General features: G+C 55.7%; 2 protein-coding genes across 2 annotated transcripts; one reads left to right on the top strand and one right to left on the bottom strand.

Moving 5' to 3' along the window:
- Positions 1-650: 650 nt before the first annotated feature.
- On the top strand, positions 651-9,848 carry CCDC86 (coiled-coil domain containing 86). Its single transcript, XM_047775623.1, has 4 exons — positions 651-1,561; positions 6,799-6,928; positions 8,734-8,808; positions 9,002-9,848. Exons 1-4 carry the CDS (start codon positions 777-779, stop codon positions 9,119-9,121), a joined length of 1,110 nt encoding a protein of 369 aa, XP_047631579.1. The 5' UTR covers positions 651-776; the 3' UTR covers positions 9,122-9,848.
- Positions 9,704-15,015, bottom strand: PTGDR2 (prostaglandin D2 receptor 2). Its single transcript, XM_047775622.1, has 2 exons — positions 14,909-15,015; positions 9,704-12,670 (listed from the first exon to the last, which is right to left on the bottom strand). Exon 2 carries the CDS (start codon positions 12,660-12,662, stop codon positions 11,445-11,447), a length of 1,218 nt encoding a protein of 405 aa, XP_047631578.1. The 5' UTR covers positions 12,663-12,670; positions 14,909-15,015; the 3' UTR covers positions 9,704-11,444.
- Between the last annotated feature and the right edge of the window lie 5,655 nt (positions 15,016-20,670).

Below are 20,670 nucleotides of genomic sequence, written 5' to 3'. Positions count from 1 at the left end.
ACAATCCAACCTCTGTTTCTAGAACTAGGGCAGAAGGGGTACCAGAAAAGGTGTGCAGAGGCGCTGAGGGCCTGGGCATGCCGCAGATGGTGCATTTTACCCATACTCCAACTTCATGCAGAAAGCTGAAAATGTTGCAAAGGAGAGCCATCGATTTTACATTTAGGCATAGGATGGGAGAAGAGAAAGCAAGGATTACTTTTAACACTGGGCTTAAGAAATTTCCCACCTCCAGGATCTGCCAAGTAGCATTCACCCTGGCAGTCAGGAGTGCTTTGGCAGGATCATTTTATATACACTAAACTAGTGTAAAAGCACCCGTGTTACAAATGAGAAAACTGAGGCACAAACTGGGTAGGACCCCTAACTGCAGAGGAGTTACTGGCAGTTTTCACCCAGCCTTGCCTACGATCTCCCTGGATCTTTTTCCAGTCCTCTTCTCTGCCGAAAACAGGATCCCTTTTCCTTCCTCCGCCGGCACACTCTTTTTCCCCGGAGACTGGGTTCGCAGGAATGACAAACCCCGATCTGAAGCTGACATTCCTTCATCAATCGCGCGTAAACGTGCCAAAACGCTTTGCGCATGCGCCTAGTAAACCCAGGCCCCGCCCGCCCCGGACTCCTCTGTACCCGCCTATCTGCCCATCACCAACATGGCCTCCGCAGCAACAGCCCCTCCTGCCCTACACAGACGTGGCGTCTCCTGACGTCATAGGACGGCGCCGGGAGTCCTAGAAGCTGCACGTGGGCTTGGATTTGGAAACTCTGGCGGGGCCATGGATACCCCTCTCAGGCGCAGTCGGCGGCTGGAAGGACTAAAGCCTGAATCCCCCGAGAACCCCACCCCAGTTTTGCAGGCGAGACGGGCCCTTGTGGAGCTCGAGTCGCACCCAGAAGAAGCGAGGGAGCCCGGGTCTCCTCGGAATGTGCAGCCACCAGGTTTGGGGTCCCCCAGACGTCAGTCAGAGACAGCTCCAGTTTCACCCAGTCTACAGGAAGGGGCAGGCTTGGGGTCCCCCCAGAGACAGCCAGAGCCGGGCCCAGGGTCCCCCCAGCGTCAGCGAGATCCGGGTCTGGAGTCTTCCCAAAGGCAGCCGGAATCGAGTCCTGAAACCCCAGGACTTCAGTCAAAGCCAAATGGGGAGCCACCAAAGTTCTCCCAGGACCAAGAAGCGGATTCGGAGTTGGCCGGGAGTAAGGCGGAGCAGACCCCGGAGTCTCCCCAACATCAGCTGCAGTTGGGCCCAGGGTCACTAGAGCCTTACCCCGGTCAGCAAGCGCCGGATCTGGAGCCCTCGCAGCCACTCCAGGAGCTGCCACTCCAGGAGCTGCCACTCCAGGAGCTGCCACTCCAGTCACCCGGTTCCCCACAGGATCAGAACGAGCCAAGCAAACCATCTCCATCCAGGGAGAGGGGGAGAGACGTCCTCGGGCCAAAGAAGCGAGAAAGTTCTTCAGTCCAGGCCCCAGCGTCCAAGAAGCCGAAGAAAGAGGAGGTTCCTATTATCCCGAAGGGGAAGCCCAAGTCTGGGCGAGTGTGGAAGGACCGCTCAAAGAAGAGGTGAAGTAGGCGACACCTGGGCGGGCATGGGGTTCTGTGTGGTGCTTGGGCCTGGGCACAACCTGGGGATAGCCCCCTGGGTTGGAGAGCGCTCACAACAGTGGGGATGTCACACAAACAGGTAATTATAATCAGAATGTGGTAAGATGCACCGGGATGTTGGGGAGGAATGCCCTCAAAGGACCTCTTCTCATCTGTGTGTTCATTCAACACACATTTACTCTCGACTCTGCCCTCTCTAATAAGGAGGCAGAAGCAAGTAAAACAGTATTTACCATTATGTTACATTTTTTTGCCTTTTTAATAAAAGGCATTACCAAGTACTGACAATATAGAAAGCTGCTAAGCCCTCTAGTAAGGATTGGTTAGGGGAAGGGCCTTTCAAATGGTACAAGCATGCATCTTGGCTTTTTTTTTTTTTGGCTGCACTTGCCTGCAGCTTTCAGCAGCTCCCAGGCCAGGGATCAAACCCGGGCCACAGCAGCAACTTAAGCCGCTGTGGTGACAATGCCAAATCCCTAACCCACTGCCCCACAAGGAAAACTCCTGCATCTTGACATTTAATCTGCACATCAGCCCTATGAAGCTGTTAGGATTATCCTCGTTGTCCATACGAGGGCACCAAGGCTCCAGGAGGCTGCATGAGTGGTAGAGGCAGAAGCTGAGCACAGATTGGATTCCAGAGTCTGTGCATGGAAGCCCTTTACCTGTGCTCTGTAGATCTGCTGTGCATTGGAATACAACCTTCTAAAGGGTAGGCATGACGTTTTGTCTTCTTGTCTTGCTTGTCTTTCTCTGCGGCAGGTAGCAGGTGCCCGATTAAATGCTTGTTGAGTGAAGGAACGAAGAGGCTCAGCTGAAGAGGGAAGTGAGGAGGGGAGAGGTGGGATCCAGTTCACATTTTTAGGTAGTGGGAACCACTGGGCAGTCAGGAATTCATGGCCAGAAGGGACCATCAGGGAAGGCAGTGATTTTAAGGAAGAAGCGGACATTTCCCAAGAGTTGACTGTGTGTCAAGCTTTGGGTAGGCCTTTTGCAGATGCTATGTTGTTGAACCCCTGAAACCCAAGGCAGGTATGATCCCTCCCCCACCTCCTCCCCCATTAAACGGAGAAGAAACTGAAATTGAGGGAGTAATTTGCTACAAGACCCCAATCAGAGACTTTGAAGCTAGACTCTAGACTGTTGGACTTAGAAACGTGGATGGTGGCATGGCCCCTCCGCCTTGGTCCCAGGAGGTCCCAGAGAACAGTGAGGCCACTGATGGCCATGCAGATCCAGATGAAGGGGTTGGCTCAGTGGAAAGAGGGTGATGAGCAAGTTGAGTGTGGGACCCTGGGCCCTGGTACTCGGAAGGGGCGGGGAAGTTGAGCTCTCTGAGCGATAGGGGGCTGCACCCATGCACAGGCCAGAAGAGAGGGTCGGCAGAAGACCCCAAGCAGCGAGAGAAAGAGGCTATTTTGTCCCATATCCCACCGTGAGCTGAAACCCTTCCCGACTTCCTTCTTCCCTTGGAACTGCGCTGCCATCCTCTGCCATCACTGAGAACCTCCCCCACCGCCCTTCCCGCCATGTCCCCCACTGTAGGTGATGCTCCCTCCCAGCTCAGGGCCTTTGCACATGCTGTTCCTTCTGTTGCAAGGCTTTTCCCCTGACTAGTCCCTGCCCGTCTTTCAGGGATCAGCTTAAATAGCAAATTTAAATATTAAATATCCCCCTAGGAAAAGCCCTCTTACCCTGGGAAAAGCCCTCTTCGTCCAGCCCAACCAGGGTTCAGTCCTCAAGCTGTGTTATCATGGGGTGGAACTTCTCTTTTGTGACACCCCCCCCCCCATTTGCAGAAATGCCTGTTTACGTGTGTGATTCTTATTGGCTGCCAGCTTCCCTCTAGACCAGAGAGTGGGGTTTCTCTGCTATGGTGAGATTTCCCCTGGCCCAGCACACGGCAGGCACTGAGCTGAACAAGTTGATAAGTGAGAACAGAAAGTAGTTCGTTCTTGGAGTTCCTATCGTGGCTCAGTGGTTGACGAATCCGACTAGCATCCATGAAGGCGTGGGTTGGATCCCTGGCCTCACTCAGTGGGTTAAGGATCTGGCATTGCCCTGAGCTGTGGTGTAGGCTGCAGATGCAGGTCAGACCCCGCGTTGCTGTGGCTGTGGCACAGGCCGGCGGCTACACCTCTGATTCCACCCCTAGCCTGGGAACCTCCGTGTGCCACCAGCACAGCTCTAAAAGACAAAAAAAGACCAAAAAAAGAAAGAAAGAAAGAAAGTAGTTTATTCATTCAACCAACTTATATGGCCTTTGAGCAAGGATCTGGGGGTCAACATGGCTGTAAACAAAACACTCCAGTTGTGAGAAACAGGTAACCAACATGTCATAAGAATGTCCATCGTAAGAACCATACAGGAAAATGAACCACAGTGGGGACTGGAAAAGAGCAGGGGGTGCAGGGCGTTGTCACAGTGACCAGAGATGGCCTCGCGGCCACAGGGACATGCAGAAAGGCCTGGGTGAAGACCTTGGGACACAGCATCCAGGCAGAGGGACAGAAGGTCCGGAGGCCTTGTCACTGGGCACGGGGAGAGCAGTGGGAGGTGCAGGAGGTCAGCGGGGTCTCGGCGCCAGGTCCCATGGGCCCTTGCAGGGACCTGCATGCGCAGCAAAGCCGCGGGAGGTGTTGAACCGCAGAATCATGATCTTACATCGAAAGGACCGGCCTGGCCTGTTGCGAACAGACCATAGGAGGGCTGAGGGGAGAGCAGGGAGACCAGTAAGGAAGCTGCTGCAGTAGAATTAAATTCTAAAGACGCTGTGCCAGGCCTGTGGGTATGGGCCCGAGGGGCTATCAAGTGGACATTTGGGATCCTTGAGGAAGCAGTGCCCGTGGGTGGGCGTGTGAGCCCTCGAGGCAGCCCCTGCTGTGGGAGGTGTCCCAGCGAAGGCCCATATGGAGGCAGGGAGGCAGCGTGGCTGCAAAGGCCCACCTCCTGTGCCCAGGCTTCCCTGGGTGCGACGCCTCCAATCTCTGAAGGGTGGATTTACTGGGCCCCTTCTGTATGCAGAGCCCTGTGCTAGTGCACCTCCAACTCTGAGCCAGTCCTCCCAGTACCCTTTGCAGTGAGACCAGTTCTTGTCTCCATGTGACACAGGAAGGTGCTGAGACAGGCTGCACTGCCCAAGGTCACATGGGCACAAAGTGGTGGTGGCTTCAGGCCTGGGAGAGAGCCCGCCTGCCTTCAGTCTCTAGGCGAAAGCAGTGCTCTGATGCCGCACTGCCCCAGTACCTTAGCCACCAGCCACATGTGGCTAACTACATTTAAACTGATTAAAATTAGGAGTTCCCGCTGTGGCACGGTGGGTTAAGAATTTGACTGCGGCAGCTCAGGTTGTTGCAGAGGTGCAGGTTGGATCCCGGGCCCAGCACAGTGGGTTGAGGATGCAGCGTTCCACAGCCGTGGCTTAGGTTGCAACTGAGGCTCAGATTCAGTCCCTGGCCTGGGAACTTCCATATGCCGAGGGTGCAGCCATCAAATTTAAAAGAACGAAAATATGAAATAAATCAATTAAAGTTAAAAATTCCCTTCCTTGGTCACCAGCCACATTTCAAATGCCCAGCACCAGTGTGACTTGAGGCTGCCTTATTGGACAGTAGATAAAGGGCATTTCCACATTCCAGAAAATTTTGCCTGGCAACACTGCTCGGGAAGATACAGCATTGTGTCCTGCCTGTGGCTCTGTGTGTGTCCTGGTCCCCGCTGCCTCGTCCCTTTGGGGTTCTTGAGCCCCAGTCTGGGATGCCCAGCTGTAAAGCCAGGGAGAAAGGCAGCCCCGCCCTTCTGTGCTTAGGAGGCCAGGTCTTCAGCAGGGGGCCCTTGGGGGAGGGGGGAAGAGCCGTGGGGGGTGTGTTGGGGTCAGGCAGGCAGAACTGGGGGTTGGGGGTGAGGAGCCTTCCCCAGGGGCAGGAGCGGGCTCTGCCCGGTACCCACCGCAGCCCTCAGGGGCTGACCTGCTGTGGCAGTTTGGGGCACCATATATTGGATGTGCATAAACAGGAGCCCTTTTGAAAGTCAAGAAATTGATGAGGGCGGCAGAAAGGCCACCACGAGAGGATCTGCTGAGGAGGAAGGAAGGCCCGTGGGACCCCCAACCAGGCTTCAAATTGTTCGAGGAGAAGGTGCTTACAGGGAGGGGGAGCATGGCTTCATGACCCCCAGACCCTCATCGCGAGTCTCAGCAGCGCTCAACATTTTCCTGGTCCAGCTCGCTCTGGCTCCTCGACACTTTTTCCTTCTCCCTGGAGTATTTTACAGCACGTCCTAGATAACGACATCCCACCCCTAGGTGCTGGCAGTGTGCATTCGGACAGAGGCAGTCTCGCCTCTCCTGTGACCATGTCACCATCACTCTTCAAAAAATCAAATCAAGACTATCCCTAGTGCTGGCTCCATTGTCATACTCCCCCACTGGAGAGAGAGAGGTTCTGAGTCACTCCTGGGGACAGGGACGTTTCACGCTGTTCTGAAATAGACCAGGTGCCCAGGTAGGGAGTGAGCCCCTTCCGGAGGCGATCACGCCCAGGCCCGCTGTGCTTGACCAGAGCAGCAGAGCTTGGTGGCAGACCTGTGTGGCCTGGGCTCTGGTCAGAGCCCTGGCTGCTGCTCAGGAACTAAGTGGCCTTGAGTAACCACTTAACCTCTCTGAGCCCTGGTTTGTTCCTCTGTAAAATGGAGAGACTAGGAGTTCCCATTGTGGCTCAGGTTAAGGACCCAATGTTGTCTCTGAGGATGTGGGTTTGATCCCTGGCCTCACTAGTGGGTTAAGGATCCGCACTGCTGCAAGCTGCCAGGTGTAGGTCACACATGTGGCTTGATCCAGTGTTGTCATGGCTTTGGCACAGGCCTCAGCTGCAGCTCTGATTCAACCCCTAGCCTGGGAATTTACATATGCAGTGCATCCATTAAAAAAAAATAATAAGTAAAATAAAATGAAGAGAATGAGGGTGCCCACCTCAGATGTATAACCAAGGCTTAAGAAATGGCAGTGAGCATGATCGGGGCCCTTTCCTGCCCCAAGTTTCTGCAGATCCTGAGGGTCGACTGCCCGGCGAGCAGGCAGGTGGGGAGGTGACTCTGACCGGGGTTTCTGGCGAAGCAGACCCAGAGCCTTGAGCTGGGAGGAGGGAGGGCACAGGTGCGCCCCACGGACTCCACGAGTGGCCCGCTCCCCTATCCAGGTTCTCCCAAATGGTCCAGGACAAGCCCCTGCGCACATCTTGGCAGAGGAAGATGAAGGAGCGGCAGGAGAGGAAGCTGACCAAGGACTTCGCCCGGCACCTGGAGGAGGAGAAGGAGCGTCGCCGGCAGGTAAGGGGCCAGCCAGGTGGGGCTGGAGCCCGGGGAGCGGGTGGGGGGGAGTGGGGTTGCTGAGCAGGGAGCCTGGCCAGAAGCAAAAGTATGATCTAGAACTGCAGGGTGGGGAAGCCAGGGGAACAGCCCGCTGAGCCCAGGATTTATAAGAGGCCCGGGATGAAGCCCCCAGGGGCCCTCGCTGGTGATAGGAATGTTCAGTGAGATGGGGGTGGGGGCCCTGCCCCTGGGACCTCCTCGGGTGGGCAAGGTTTACGGACTGGAGGTTTGTGGCTGCCATTCCCCAAGCCACAGCTGCCACCCTCAGCAAAGGAGGCAGCCTGCCCTGCCCTCTGGTTCTCTCCCTGACGCTCATCCCAGGGCCTCAGATGCCCCATTAGGGGCTCACATGCATCCTCTCTAGGCTGTGGGAAGCCCCAGCAGACAGCGCATAGGGAGAGCCAGGTGGTGGCGAGGGTCACTGGGAGCAGAGTTATCAGTGTCACTTGCCTCGTGGTCCCGGGGGTACAGGAGGAGTCAAACCCCTCACCTCCCAGCCAGTGCTCACCTGTCTGCTGTTTTAAGTCACCCCAGCATAGCCTGTGGCCAAGGCCCTGCAGATGATATGGCTGCCACCATGTGCTGCAGCCTTATCTCACTTCCCGTGTGGCCCTAGCTCCCTCTTGGGCAAGACAGAGCCCTGTCACCATCCCCTTCAGAGGTGCCCCTACCCAGCCCCCAGCCTAGACCTTTCCCTGCCTCTGGGAGCTGAAGTGTCACTTCTCCTTTCTCCCCACGGCCCCAAGCCACCCCTTCTACCCTGAGTTGCCGAAGCCAAGAGAGGCCCCTGACCACGCAGCAGCCTTGGGTCCAGCGTCCGTGCCCTGGCCCCACCAGGGACGGCAGGCAGCATAGCCAGTGGGCACAGGGCTTCCCATTTCCGAGTAAGACTCCAGGCCTCTGTCATCTAGAATCAAGTATTTCTAGCAGACGGGGTCCTATGCCAAGTCCCATACAGATAATCCATTTGTTTATTCCTAAAACGGTCTTATGCAATCATCTTCCCTTTAAATGGGGGTTGAGGAGTTCCAGTCGTGGCTCGGATCCCGTGTTGCTGTGGCTCTGCTGTAGGCCAGTGGCTACAGCTCCGATTCGACCCCTAACCTGGGAACCGCCATATGCCGTGGGAGTGGCCCAAGAAGTGGCAAAAAGACATAAATAAATAAATAAATAAATAGGGGTTGAGGCAGCGCTTAAACAACATGGCCATGGTCACCCATTTGGGAAGCAGCAGAGTCAGGATTCAGACCAGGGCCCGGTAGTCCCAGAGCCTCTTCTGGGAAGTCACCCTTCCCAGCCCTGCACAGGGTAAACCTCAGGAGCCGGGCCCTCGCCCCTGCCCTTGCATTCTAGGGGCATGCGGGCTGGGGGCCAGGGGGAGACTCGGAGGGTGGGAACGAGGGGAAGGGCCGGCCATCCCTTCTCCCCTGGTAGTTGATGAGGGGGTGGTACAGGGACCCCTTCTCCACAGGCCTGGGTTTCCAGCCGGGCACCACTCATGTCTTACCTCCACCCCCACCCCAGTCCTGACTAAGCCCCTGTCCCCAGCTGCCGGACCAGGTGCCCACCTTCTCAGGGGGAGTCAGGAAGTGCCCATCACAGTGGGCCTCTGGGGTACAGGGGTACAGGGGTCCCCAGCTGGTCCCAGGGGTACAGGGATCGGTCCTTGCTGGCCCTCCACCCCACAGCATCAGGAACAGCTCTGTCAATGATGCTGTCAGCTCTCACTCCCAGACCCAAACCCCCTTCCTCTGTGTGTCCAGGAGAAGAAGCAGCGCCGTGCCGAGAACCTGAAACGCCGCCTGGAGAACGAGCGGAAGGCAGAGATCGTCCAAGTGGTGAGTGTGGCCCTGCCTTGGGGGCGAGGCAGGCACAGCCAGGCTGGATCTCCTGCTCCAGACCCACCAGCATCCTCGCCTCATGGCCCCCATTCGTGCTGCAGTCCGACCCTGTGGGTGGCCTCTCTTCCCTAGGGAACAGGGCGGGCAGAGACCCCGGCCACGCTAATCCCCTCCCCTCAACCTCCCCCAGATCCGAAACCCCGCCAAGCTCAAGCGGGCGAAGAAGAAGCAGCTGCGCTCCATTGAGAAGCGGGACACGCTGGCCCAGCTGCAGAAGCAGCCGCCACAGCGGCCGGCAGCCAAGATCTGAGCTCAGGCCTTCTGTGGCCGACCCCGGAGTCACACACATCACCCCTCGGGCCACTACCACATGCCTCTGCTGGCCCTGCGCTCCAACTCTGTGGCTCCAAAATAGAGGCCCCACCCGAGACGGGGCTCTGAGCCTTCAAAGGCTCCCGGGCAGATCTTTGTGGGACAGTTGTCCAGAGGGAGGCTGGGACCTGGCAGAGACTGGGGGAGGGAAGAGTCAGCTCCTCCTCCCCTCCCCAGGTGCCTTCAAACCGAGAAGAGTAATCTCTGGTTCCTCAGCTCAGGATGCTGGTGACTGGAGCGTGACTCCCCAAAATGTGTATGTTCTGTCTCAAGGTCCTGGGTCCAACCCAGGCCTGGAGGCCGCAAGTCCAGAATCCAGCTCCCTCCACACCTTCCCAAAGGCTGCTTTGGTCCTGCTGTACGCTACTCACCCCGTCACCCAGCAGACCGAATCCAGCCCTGCCCCACTCTTCAACACGTGAGGTTAAGATGGGGCGGTTCCATGGGGCAGGGTCTCTCTGTAGCTCCCCCTTTCCTGTACCAGACTGCAGAAGTCCCAAAGATCTGATTAACTCACCACCCAGCCTACAGCAGAAATATTTATTGAATGTCTGCTGTATAGACACGATTCTGGGTACCGAGGGATACAGACAGAAGTCCCTGCCCTCTTGGAGCTTTTATTCTGACAGAGAAAACCTAGTAAACAAATAAAATATATTGTGTTAGATGGTGTCAGGCACTGAGTGAAGCCGGGTAGGGGGGCATGGGCACTGTCAAGGGGGGGCTGTCCATTTAGTCAGCTGTCCATCAGCTGCTCCGCTTGCCAGGCACTTGCTATGGGCAGGGCCTGCCTGGCACTGGGAGTAAGCACTGGGAGCCCTGGACTGAGATCCCAAGGGAATTTCTCCACCCAGCTCTCCCACTAACATTTCATCCACCAAACGTGTACCGGCGCCAACTCTGCATCAGGCCCTGGGAAGCAGAGCTAAACAGACGTGGGACTGTGGACATCGGGCAGCAGGTTACCCTCACTCTTACAGAGTGAGGGTTAGAGCTGCCCAGCTCCTGTGTGCTCAGGAGGTGGGTGCTGCACAGATCCAGGGATGACGGAAGTGGTGGGAGGGGGGCTCATCCCATGGAACTCCAGGCTGGCACGTGCGTCAGATTAGCCAGGAGACATCACAGGCTTTGGTCTCAGAGGCTGCCAGGCACATAGAAGCACTGAAGACCTTCAGTAAAGAAGCCCTTTGCACTTTGTTTAGCCCAGGTTTCCCAAGCATCTGACCACAGCACCGCTTGCTTTTTCCCTGTCTTAACAGTGCTGGGTCAGATGGGTGGTGGTGAGCTCCCAGACAGCTGCTGTCTTAAAGACCTTGGGTAATAGTATTTGAACAGGGAACGCCTCGTGGTTAGTACCTTGGGCAGGTTCCCTAACCTCCCTGCACCTCAGTTTGCACCTTTTGTAAAAAAGCGAGGCTAATGAACCTGCCTTCCAGATTATTGTGGGATAAAGTCTAGCGCAGTAACGGCCAAGCGAAGAGGTCAGAACAGAACAGTGCTGCCCAAATCTTTCCTCTCACTTCATACTCCAAAAATCCACCACTGGTTTACTTTAAAAATCCACCCCAAGGAGGAGTTCCCATTGGGGCACAGCGGAAACAAATCTGGCTAGTATCCATGAGGATGGGGTTTCAATCCCTGGCCTTGCTCAGTGGGTTAAGGATCCAGTGTTGCCCTGAGCTGTGGTGTAGGTCACAGACACAGCTTGGGTCCTGTGTGGCTGTGGCTGTGGTGTAGGCCCGCAGCTACAGCTCTGATTCCACCCCTAGCCTGGGAACTTGCATATGCTGCAGGAGTGTCCCTAAAAAGCGAGAGAAAAAAAAAAAAATCCACCCTACCCATCATCTGCTAAATCTGAGCCCCAGGGAGATACATCCTGTGCACCCCAGTTTGAGAAGTCTTAGGACTTTAACCCCTTGTTCCTACCAGTAGTCCAGGCACCGGAGTCCTGACATAGTCTCCTATTGTGAGAAATGCAGAATCAGCACCCAAGTCCCCGCCCAATCAGACAGGGTCCCTGGGTGACCCCCTCACAATAAAGTTTGAGAAGCACTGCCCTAACTCATTTTGTTTCTGTAAGAAAAAAAAAAAAATGTACTGAGTCACTTGGGACACTTTAAAATACAGATTCCTGGGCCCTGGTCTTCAGCTACATTTTCCTGGGGCCCTCGGGAAGCTGCTTCGGGCAAGGTCGCTCTCTGCTGCTGCCTCCCCCGGAGACTGGCTCGAGCGGAGCCGGGCGATTCCGGGCCCCGCGCCCCCTACCCCGAGGTGGTGCTCAGCGCCCGGTTCAGGGGGCCCCGCTCCTCCTGGGATCGGGCCCGGTCCCTCCGCGGGGGCGCTGCACGGCTGCCCCCCAGCCAGCGGAACAAGCGCGCGGGCACGTGCTGGGGCAGGCGGCGGCTGCCCAGCGAAGAGGAGGCGGAGGAGGCGTCGGTGGAGGAGGCGCGACGGCGGCGGCGGCTGCTGCCCCCGCCACCCAGCTCGCTGTCGTCCACCAGCACGCTCTCCAGCACGCTGCGCAGCGAGCGCCGCAGCTTGCGCAGCACGTCGGGGCAGGTGAGCACGTAGAGCAGCGGGTTGACCACGCTGTTGATGAAGGCCAGGCTGGTGACAAAGGGCAGCCCGCGCCACACGAGCGGCCGCAGCTCCGGATTCGAGTGCGAGCGCGCCTCCAGCACGCTGAACACGTGGTAGGGCCCCCAGCAGAGCGCAAAGGCAGCCACCACGGCCGCCACCAGGCGCACGAAGCGGCCGGACCGTCGGCGGCCGCGTTGGCGCAGCTGCGCGCTCACGGCCGCGTGGCTCGAGGCGATGATGGCCAGCGGCACGGCGAAGGCCAGCAGGAACTTGCTGACGGCCAGGGCCATCTGGCGCGAGTTGCACGTGGCGTCGAGGTCGGGCCCGGGGTTCAGGAGCAGCACGTTGTAGTAGCACATGATGCGCCCGTCCAGGCGCTTGATGGTGTCCCGGAACACGAAGTAGGGCACGGTGTTGAGCACCGCCAGCGCCCAGAGCACCAGGCAGACCTTGTGGGCCGCGGCCACCGTGCGGTGGTTCTGCGCCCACACGGGCCGCACCACCTGCAGGCAGCGGTCCAGGCTGATGGCACTGAGCAGGAAGCCGCTGGCGAACATGTTGAGGAAGAAGATGGAGGAGTGCAGCTTGCAGAAGGTGGTGCCCAGCTCCCACGAGTGGCCCACGGCCAGGAAGTAGGTGAAGAAGGGCAGGGAGGCCGTGGCCAGCAGGTCAGACAGCGCCAGGTGCAGCACCCAGGTGGTGACCACGGTCTGGCGCATGCGGCAGCCCACCACGAAGAGGATGAGTCCGTTCTCCACCAGGCCCAGCAGCGAGGCCAGCCCGTGCAGCACCACCGACGCGTGGTCGATGTAGCGGATGCTGGAGTTGCTGTGGCTTTGCAGGCGGCTCATCTGCTCCAGGATGGGACAGAGCGGCTTCATCGTGACATTGGCCAACATGGTGGGCTCTGCGGAGGGGGGAAAAAGGCCTGAGGTGGGCGGTGCAGGACAACAGGGGACCCTGGCCGGGAGATGGGACTCTGACCCATGAGTGTTAGAGATGAGGCCTCTGGGGAGCAGTGAAGTTGAGGGAGGGCAGCAAGGTGGGCTAAGAGCCCAGCTCCCCCAGGGGCTCAACTGTGCAGCCTTGGGCCAGCCACTTAACCTTCCAGAGCCTGTTTCCTCCTGCAACACAGGAACTAAGTCATTGAATTGTGGGGAGAATTAAATGAGTTATGTATAAGCATTTCAGACAGAGCCGGCCATGCAGTAAGCATTAAGTAAGCAAGCACTACATCAGTGGCATTGTGATTATTTTAAGCAGATGGCCTAAGATCACTTGGAGAAATAGGAACCAAGGTCAGGCTCTCCAGGACTTCTTTTCCCAGTCCCCGGAGCACTGGGGCCATGAGTGGGGCTCCAGTCAAGGGCAGGAGGGTCCAGCTGGGGTGGGGGGGTAGGACTGGAAGGCGGGGTCTGTGCCTTTAAGGGATGCACCCCACCACCACCCCAACCCACCCATAGCACCCCCAAGTCTTGCCTCTCTGCAGATCCTCTGTGTGGCCCTTCACTTCCACAGTGGTGGCTGGTTGGGTGTGTTAATTGCAAACAGTGGAACCAGCCCCCCTTCACTAGTTCAAGAGGAAATAAGATAAGAGCACAGAAAGAGCTGGAGGGAGGAACTACCAGATTTGGGCTCTGGAGGCCCAGTAAGGCCAAACCACCTCTTCCCTGCCCGGGGCAGCCACAACCGCTCTGCCAGCCCCAGGAAACCCAGCCCTGTTCATTCATTTGTTCACTCACTCTCACAATCATTCAACAGCCATTTGTTGAGCAACTACTCAGCTGAGTACTGGGGAAGCCAGCCTCCAGCCAGATGTGCAGCCATGCCAGACGTGTGCACCCACAGCCTCATCAGGAACCCTCGACCATCCGACGTGGAGCCCGTGGAGATCAGTGAGGGCAGAGGAGGTTGGGGTGGGAGGATGTCTGCAGGAGGTAGGGGATTGACAAGTGGCAGGGGTTGGGAACTCAGATTGTTCTGGGTCCCTCCTGCCACGCCAGGGCTGGTGTTCTCCAGCCCGTGGCCCTAGAAGAAAGGTGCTCCTCCATCCCATTTTGCAGATGATGAAACTGAGACTCAAGTGTTTGAATCACTTGCTTAAAGCCACCCCCAAAGTACGGGCATGTGGAGGAGTGGTCCTCTCTCTTCTACCTCTGCTTTTAGCAAGAAATGATAGAGAAAGAAGCGAAGGAAAGTGGAGGAGGAGGGGGAGATGGTTTTCAGTATTCACTTTTCCAGGGGAGGCACGTGGCCAGGATGAGAAAATCCGTAACCTTCTGCAGGGACCAAAGTCCTTTGTAGGGTGAGGGGCTGGGGTATCAACCTAGAATTTCCTGGGCAGGTGAGTCGCTTGGAGCTAGGGACCTGCAGGTGGGTGGGAGGGGAGCTATTGTCCCTGTGGCTGCCTGAGAACACTCGTATTTTCTAAGCTTTGGAACTTGCAGGGCAATTACACTCACAATGATCCCGTGAGACCTCAGTTTCCAAAAGATACAACAGAGGTTCAGAGAAGCACAGCAACTTGCCCAGGGTCCCTCAGCTGCCGTGGGGGAGTGGGAACTCTATACCCAGAAGATGGACCCATGCCGGTCCCTCTTGTGCTGAAATGTTCCCTTTAGCCCAGCCTAAGTCCCATGGGGGTGCTCACAGAGCACACTCCGCTGTATCCTGGGGATACACCCAGACTGACCGGATGGAGTCTGGCTCCCAGCCTCCCAAGATTCCCAGGGAGGCCAGGAGCGAGCGTCCTGTTTGGGCAGGGGGCTGGGGGCTGGGGGCTGGGGGCAGAGAACGCAAGCTTCTGGTGTCAGAGACCTGGATTTGAATCCCAGCTTCTGGACTTCCCGGCTGGAGGAATTTGGGTCAGTTACCTTAAGACGCGTGTGCCCCTCAGACCCAGATTGCTCATGAGCCTGGAGAGAGAAGCTTGAATGGTTTGCCACTGTGCTTGGCATCTGGTTATTACCTAAGAAAATCTAGTCCTCTCTTCCTCGCAGCAGTAAGTCTCCTCCAGTCTTTGGTCAACCCGACTCTGTGCCATCCTAGCTGATTACAGCCCTCCCCCCTCATAAAATGGTGCCTCCTCTCGTGGGTCCAGAGAGGGCACTGAGACTGCCCAGCCCCTGGGCCACCGCCTCCTTACCTGGGCACAGAGGGAGCGCAGGATTCCAGCCCCGGAGGTAGTCAGCTCCTGGCAGCAGAGGCAGGCAGAGGCAGGGGAGTGAGGCTTAGGGAGGAAATAACTGTCAGCCCCAGAGTGAGTGTGTGTGTGTATTTAGGGGCGGGGACAGCTGGAGAGTGAGTTGTCACACTGGTATTCAAGTAACATCCATCCCCACTGATGGGGACTGGACATAATTGCTGGCAGCCCGGCTCACTCTCTCCCTTCACAAAGGAGATTTTGCAAAAGCCCGAGGTCAAGTGCGAGTGCGCGTGGGGAAATAGGTGAGGGCCAGAAAGTGTGAACCCGAGCGTGCACGGGAAGTGCTCTTGAGAGTGAGGAGGGCGCCTGTCCACTGTCTGTCCCCTGTCCTGGGCTGCCCTCCCCTGATTCCACCATCCTCAGGAAAGAAACTCCTGCAGCTCCTCTAAGCTTCCCTGGGCAGCTCAGCAGCTGCCTGTGAGGGGCCCCAAGGCTCTATTGTCGGAAAGGCAGGGTGAGGCCGTGGTGAGAGCACAGGCCTGGCTGTCTTTGCTGCCCACAGCCCTAGCCAGGACACCTCCCCCTGCCAGCCCCTGTTTGACCATCTGCGACCAGAGCATCTCCTGTCATCTCCCAGGCTGATCCAGGCATCCTCATTCACAGAGTACCCAGCACGCAGGATGTGCTCAGAAAAATCAGGTTTCTTCCCTCCCGGGGAAAAACAGATATAGGCTGTGGGGCAAGGGAAATACAACTTTTATTTTAAAAGACCTGAGGAGTTCCCATTGTAGCTCCGTGGGTTAAGAACCTGATTAGTATCCATGAGGATGCGGGTTTGATCCCTGGCCTCGCTCAGTGGGTGAAGGATCCAGCATTGCCACAAGCTGCAGCGTAGGTTGAAGATGTGGCTTGGATCCAGCATTGCTGTGGCTGTGGTGCGGGCCGGCAGCTGCAGCTCCTCTGGTTCTACCCCCTAGCCTGGGAACCTCTGTAAGCTGCAGGTGCGGTCCTAAAAAGAAAAAAAATTAAAAAGGGCGGGTTTCTGAGCCCATGCATGAGATGACTGAACTGTGTTCACTTACACTGAACTGTTCCCTAACTCTTCAAGCCCCTTTGTTGACCAAGCTTCCTGGGGTCAGGGACCTGTTCTTCAACCTCAGGGTTGGAGAGATACTCAAACATGATAAGAGCTCAGTACCCCCAAATCAGGGCAAGGACACCCCATAGGACTGATACGACAAAACTCTCCCAATTTTGGTATAGGCTTAATACAGGACCTTGGCGCGTGATAAATTTGCTGAGAGCCTGTGATGCTGCGTGAAGAATGTGTTGGGGAAACTTTCTCACTGTTGTCCAGGATGGCAGGTGAGTAGGAGCCTTGAGCACTAGGAAAACGTCCCCTTTCCTCTTAGTGACATGGGGCTCCGTCTTCTAGAGCCAAGTGCCTGCAGCCCTCCCTAGCTGGGTGTTTCTACTCCACTTTGGGGAAATTACCTTCATCCCCACCCACACCCCACCTGCTGAGCCAAGGACATCCTCTGAGGCCACACAGGCAGTGGAGTGTGGCAGGTGACCTTGGGCAAGTCAGTTTACAGCAGTAAAATAGGAATTTATTTTATTTTATTTTATTTTGCTTTTTAGGGCCGCTCCTGCGGCATATTGAGGTTCCCAGGCTAGGGGTCTAATTGGAGCTGTAGCTGCCAGCCTACACCACAGCTATGGCAAAGCAGGATCCGAGCTGCGTCTGAGAACTGCACCACAGCTCACGGCAACACCAGATCCTTAACCTGCTGAGCAAGGCCAGGGATCAAACCTTCAACCTCATGGTTCCTAGTCGGATTTGTTTCCACTGCGCCACAATGGGAACTCCAAAATAGGAATTTTTTAAAGGTACTCTCCCTGCACAGCCCCAAAGCAGTGTGAAACTGCTCTTTGGGCTTAGAGAGACTCCCCCCTTCCCGCCTATAGACACATCTGAACTCTAGGGCATCAGGCTTGGGGCGAATCCCAGCCCTCTGCCTGGATCTCCATCCTCCCTCACCCCCTCCACTGGGTACCCTTGTGCAGTGAACAACCCACACAACCTCTCATGGCAGCCCTGCTAAAACTCTTACTTCTCTGACCCTTGCCCCAACTCTGGTTTCCAATCCTGTAGTCACTGTGGTGACCTGTCATCTTCCAATTCTCCCTAAGGACAATTTATGAAAAGTTAAAACCAACAAAGGAAGTCCTTCAGATGAGCAGGGCCCTAGGGCACTACTGGGGCGGGGGGGGCACACCGCGTGGCATATGGAGTTCCCCGGCCAGGGATCAGATCAACCTAAGCTGCAGCTGCTGCAATGCTGGATCCTTAACCCATTGATGGTGCCAGGCCAGAGATGGAACGTGCATCCTATCGCTCCCAAGATGCGGCTGGTCCCATTTCGCCACAGTGGGAACCTCCCTGGGGCATCTTCTAAGCAAGGAGGCAGGGCTGTTTGTTCCTGCGGGGGCCTCGGCTGCCCTCCCATAGTGGACACTGGCCTCCGCGTGTCTGAGGAACTCGGTGTCCGAGTGGAGGGTGCCAGGCCGGGAACCAGCGGTGGGGGTGGGGGAGGATGTGCTTCTTCCCTAGATTTCAGGAACCGAGAGCACCAGATGTCAGCATTGGGCAGGGGACCCCTAGCTGAAAGCAGAGGGTGGGCGCCTGACATGGAGAAGATGCAGCTAGAGAACCTTGTGGAGGCCTCTTTCTGCACTTGAATGTGCAGCCGAACCTTCTGGAGGGAGGGTTCCCCACCCTAAAGTGTCTGATCCAGGAGGTACACGCCTGGGCATTTGCATTCCTGTCAAGTTCCCTGAGGGATTGTAGCTGAAACCTGACCTCTGTCCACTGGCACCAATTAAGTCTCGGAGCCAGAGCTTGGGGTGACGCAGAAAGAACAGCTTTATTGCTTTGCCGGGCAAAGGGGGCTATTATGGCAGACTAACACCCTCCAAACTGTGTCCTCCCTTGAGAGGGGATCACAAGGGGTTTTATAGGTTTAGCTGGAAAATAAACAAAAACAAACAAAGCAGGGCTCTTGATAAGGATTAGGGTGCCTGCATTCTTCTCCTTCCACAGACCACTACAAAGTCATCAAGGCTAGAATCGGGTGGTCCGGTGATGGTTCCTTATGGTCTTTGGGGTTATCACACCTTGACCTTCTCTCTGCTGTGAAGATGGCTCACAAAATGAAGAGGGGTGTGAGGGAGTGTTTCAGAGACAAGAAAACTCTAACTAGAAAGTGATCACTAGTTTAAAAAAAAAAAAGCAATTCATTATAGGATAAGCAGAAAACGTTCAGGGAACTTTGATGCAAAATGGATCATTAAAAATCCAGCTACACCTGTGCTCCAGTGCCATTCAGGCCTTATCAGAAAGGAGAGGAAATCAAAAGTAAAAAACATTTGACCAACAAACAAAAAGGCATATAGCACCTCCAACAGGATTGGGACCTAGATACTCCATCCACGCCCCAATTTTTATAACGAAGTAGGTGAAGGAAGGTTTGAAACCAGAAATTGCTAAAGCTACAGGAAGCCTGTCCCACATGAAACCAGATCTGGACTTCACCAGGGGAAGGACATGCCCCCAGGGTTGAGGTGATTCTAGCAGGTTCTGTGGCCTGTTCTCAGCTTGAATGTAAACATTGCGTATCTAGCTGTGAGACTGAGGAAAACACAGCCAAATCCATACGTCAGCTTTATTACTCTGGAAAAATGAAGAAGCACATGTGGAAACGTGGCATTTCCAGGGTTGGCTAAATAACCTAAACTACCTCCCTGTCTTTCTCTTTGTTGCTGTCATTTAAAATGTTCACAATTGTCATGGGGTGCCATTATCACAAATGTTGGTACAAGCACCAATCAGATGTAAGATTCACAGGTAGCAATGGGAATCCTCCACCTTCTAAAATTTAGGAACTTAAAAAGATTCACTGAAGCTTCTAATTGCAGAGATCCTGAAATGATTTTGGTCTTTCAAAAATATTAACAACGACAAAAACAATGTCAGGCAACTTGAACATGAAATGCTTATTAAATTCTGTGGTCTCTGAAAAGAAAAAAAAAAAAAAGCAATTCAGCAATGGAGAAAAGATTTGTGCAAAGCCATTTAGAGGAAGTTAGTGGACCAAGGCAGGGCAGGAACATCCTGGAGACTGTTTTAACTAATTTTTAGCTGCAGCAGTGTTTCGTAATCATTAACTCTGGAGTCAGCCTTTTGAGACTGAGGGGAGGCCTGGGAAAGGAAAAGCCTTTTACTTCAAAACACAGGGACACAGAGGCTTGTACATGGTTGCAGGATGCTGAGGCTGCTGGTTCTGCTGGAGAACTTGGGGTCCTTGAGTCTGGGGCAGCCAGAGCAGAGAGCAGCTGCTAGGTCCCAGTAGCACTGGTTGGGGGTCGGAGGGGCTTGTCCAGTGACGCCCTTCCCCCTCCGGGACCTGGAGAAGAACACAGCCACCTCCAGGGCCCAGCCCCTAGCCCCTGAATCACAGCCTTCTGCATGGCTTGGAACGTGATGTCAGAGCCAGAAAGAGCCAAAGCCGTCCATCTCCGCATCAAGCCCACTTGCTGCCCCGAGGAGACCAATCTGAGCCTAACAGAGCTCTGCCAGGGCCCTGCCACCCATGGGGGCTGTCCAGACCCCCAAAGCAGCCTTCAAGTCCTCCCAGGTCCATCGCACCGTCCATCCCAGCTACCCCACCCCCTCTGCCCATCTCCGGGCCCTTGTACATGCTGTCGCTACTGCCTGGAATGCCTTTCCCCTCCCCTACTCATTCTGCAGGGCCCCTTTCTGAGCTCATCTGTGTCTCTGCATGCCCAAGAGGTTGCTCACAGCATAGAGTGTATTTAACAGTCAAGGAAATGGGCCGCTATCCCTGCCCGCCCCCCCTGCCCAGCTGGGCTTTCTCCCTCCAGCCCTACCTTAGTAAACGGGCTTTCATGTTCTTTTCTGGTCTTTGTAAAGAAGTCAATCAAACAGGAAGAGAGATTCACGACAGGAAACAGGTGACACCTACCCTGGAAACCTCCAGCCCCCCTACTCAGAAGGCCCTGGAGCTGGCCACACACAGCAGCAGGACAGGACTCCACATGGCACCTTGTCGGAGGTGTGGGTCGAGCTCCCTGATGCCACTGTCACACACAGCTAGAGGCTTAACCCGTCACATGACCAGTAAGCCCCCCAGTGATCTGGCAGTTCCCCTGCCTCCACCTTCTCTGCTTCTCCCTAATCACATCCTATCATCAGTCAGCATTTATCACCACCTCCCACACCCTGTGCATATACCAGACTTGATTCTGTGCCCTTGCTTATATTGTTTGCTCCCTGTACTAGAATACCTTTTTTTTTTTTTTTTTAGGGCCACATATAGATGTTCCCAGGCTAGGGGTCTAATCAGAGCTGCAGCCACCAGCCTACACCATAGCCACAGCAGTATGGGATCCAAGCCGCTTCTGCAACTTACATACCACAGCTCATGGCAACACCGGCTCCTTAACCCCCTGAGCGAGGCCAGGGATCGAACCCACATCCTCGCGGATACTAGTTGGGTTTGTTAACTACTGAGCCACAATGGGAACTCCCTAGAGTACCTCTTTGTGAACTCCTATTCATCCTTCAAAACCCCAGACAGAGGTCACCTCCCCAGGAAGCCTTTGCTGATCCTCTCAGATAGGCTCTATCTCCCACATCTCTGCCTCATTTTATATACTGCACCTTTGCCCTCCTGGGCACC

This window comes from Phacochoerus africanus, chromosome 4 (genome assembly GCF_016906955.1).
Source record: "Phacochoerus africanus isolate WHEZ1 chromosome 4, ROS_Pafr_v1, whole genome shotgun sequence".
Lineage (NCBI taxonomy): Eukaryota > Metazoa > Chordata > Mammalia > Artiodactyla > Suidae > Phacochoerus > Phacochoerus africanus.
The sequence above is the reverse complement of the archived record's forward strand: the minus strand, read 5'-3'. Positions and strand labels throughout refer to the sequence as shown.

What these genes read in the sequence shown, in the direction of transcription:
- CCDC86 (XM_047775623.1), top strand. Translation starts at nt 777, where the DNA reads ATGGATACCCCTCTCAGGCGCAGTCGGCGGCTGGAAGGACTAAAGCCT. An exon ending in AAGGACCGCTCAAAGAAGAG is followed by an intron (nt 1,562 to 6,798) that starts GTGAAGTAGGCG and finishes TCCCCTATCCAG; the next exon opens with GTTCTCCCAAATGGTCCAGG. An exon ending in AGAAGGAGCGTCGCCGGCAG is followed by an intron (nt 6,929 to 8,733) that starts GTAAGGGGCCAG and finishes CTGTGTGTCCAG; the next exon opens with GAGAAGAAGCAGCGCCGTGC.
- PTGDR2 (XM_047775622.1), bottom strand. Translation starts at nt 12,662, where the DNA reads ATGTTGGCCAATGTCACGATGAAGCCGCTCTGTCCCATCCTGGAGCAG.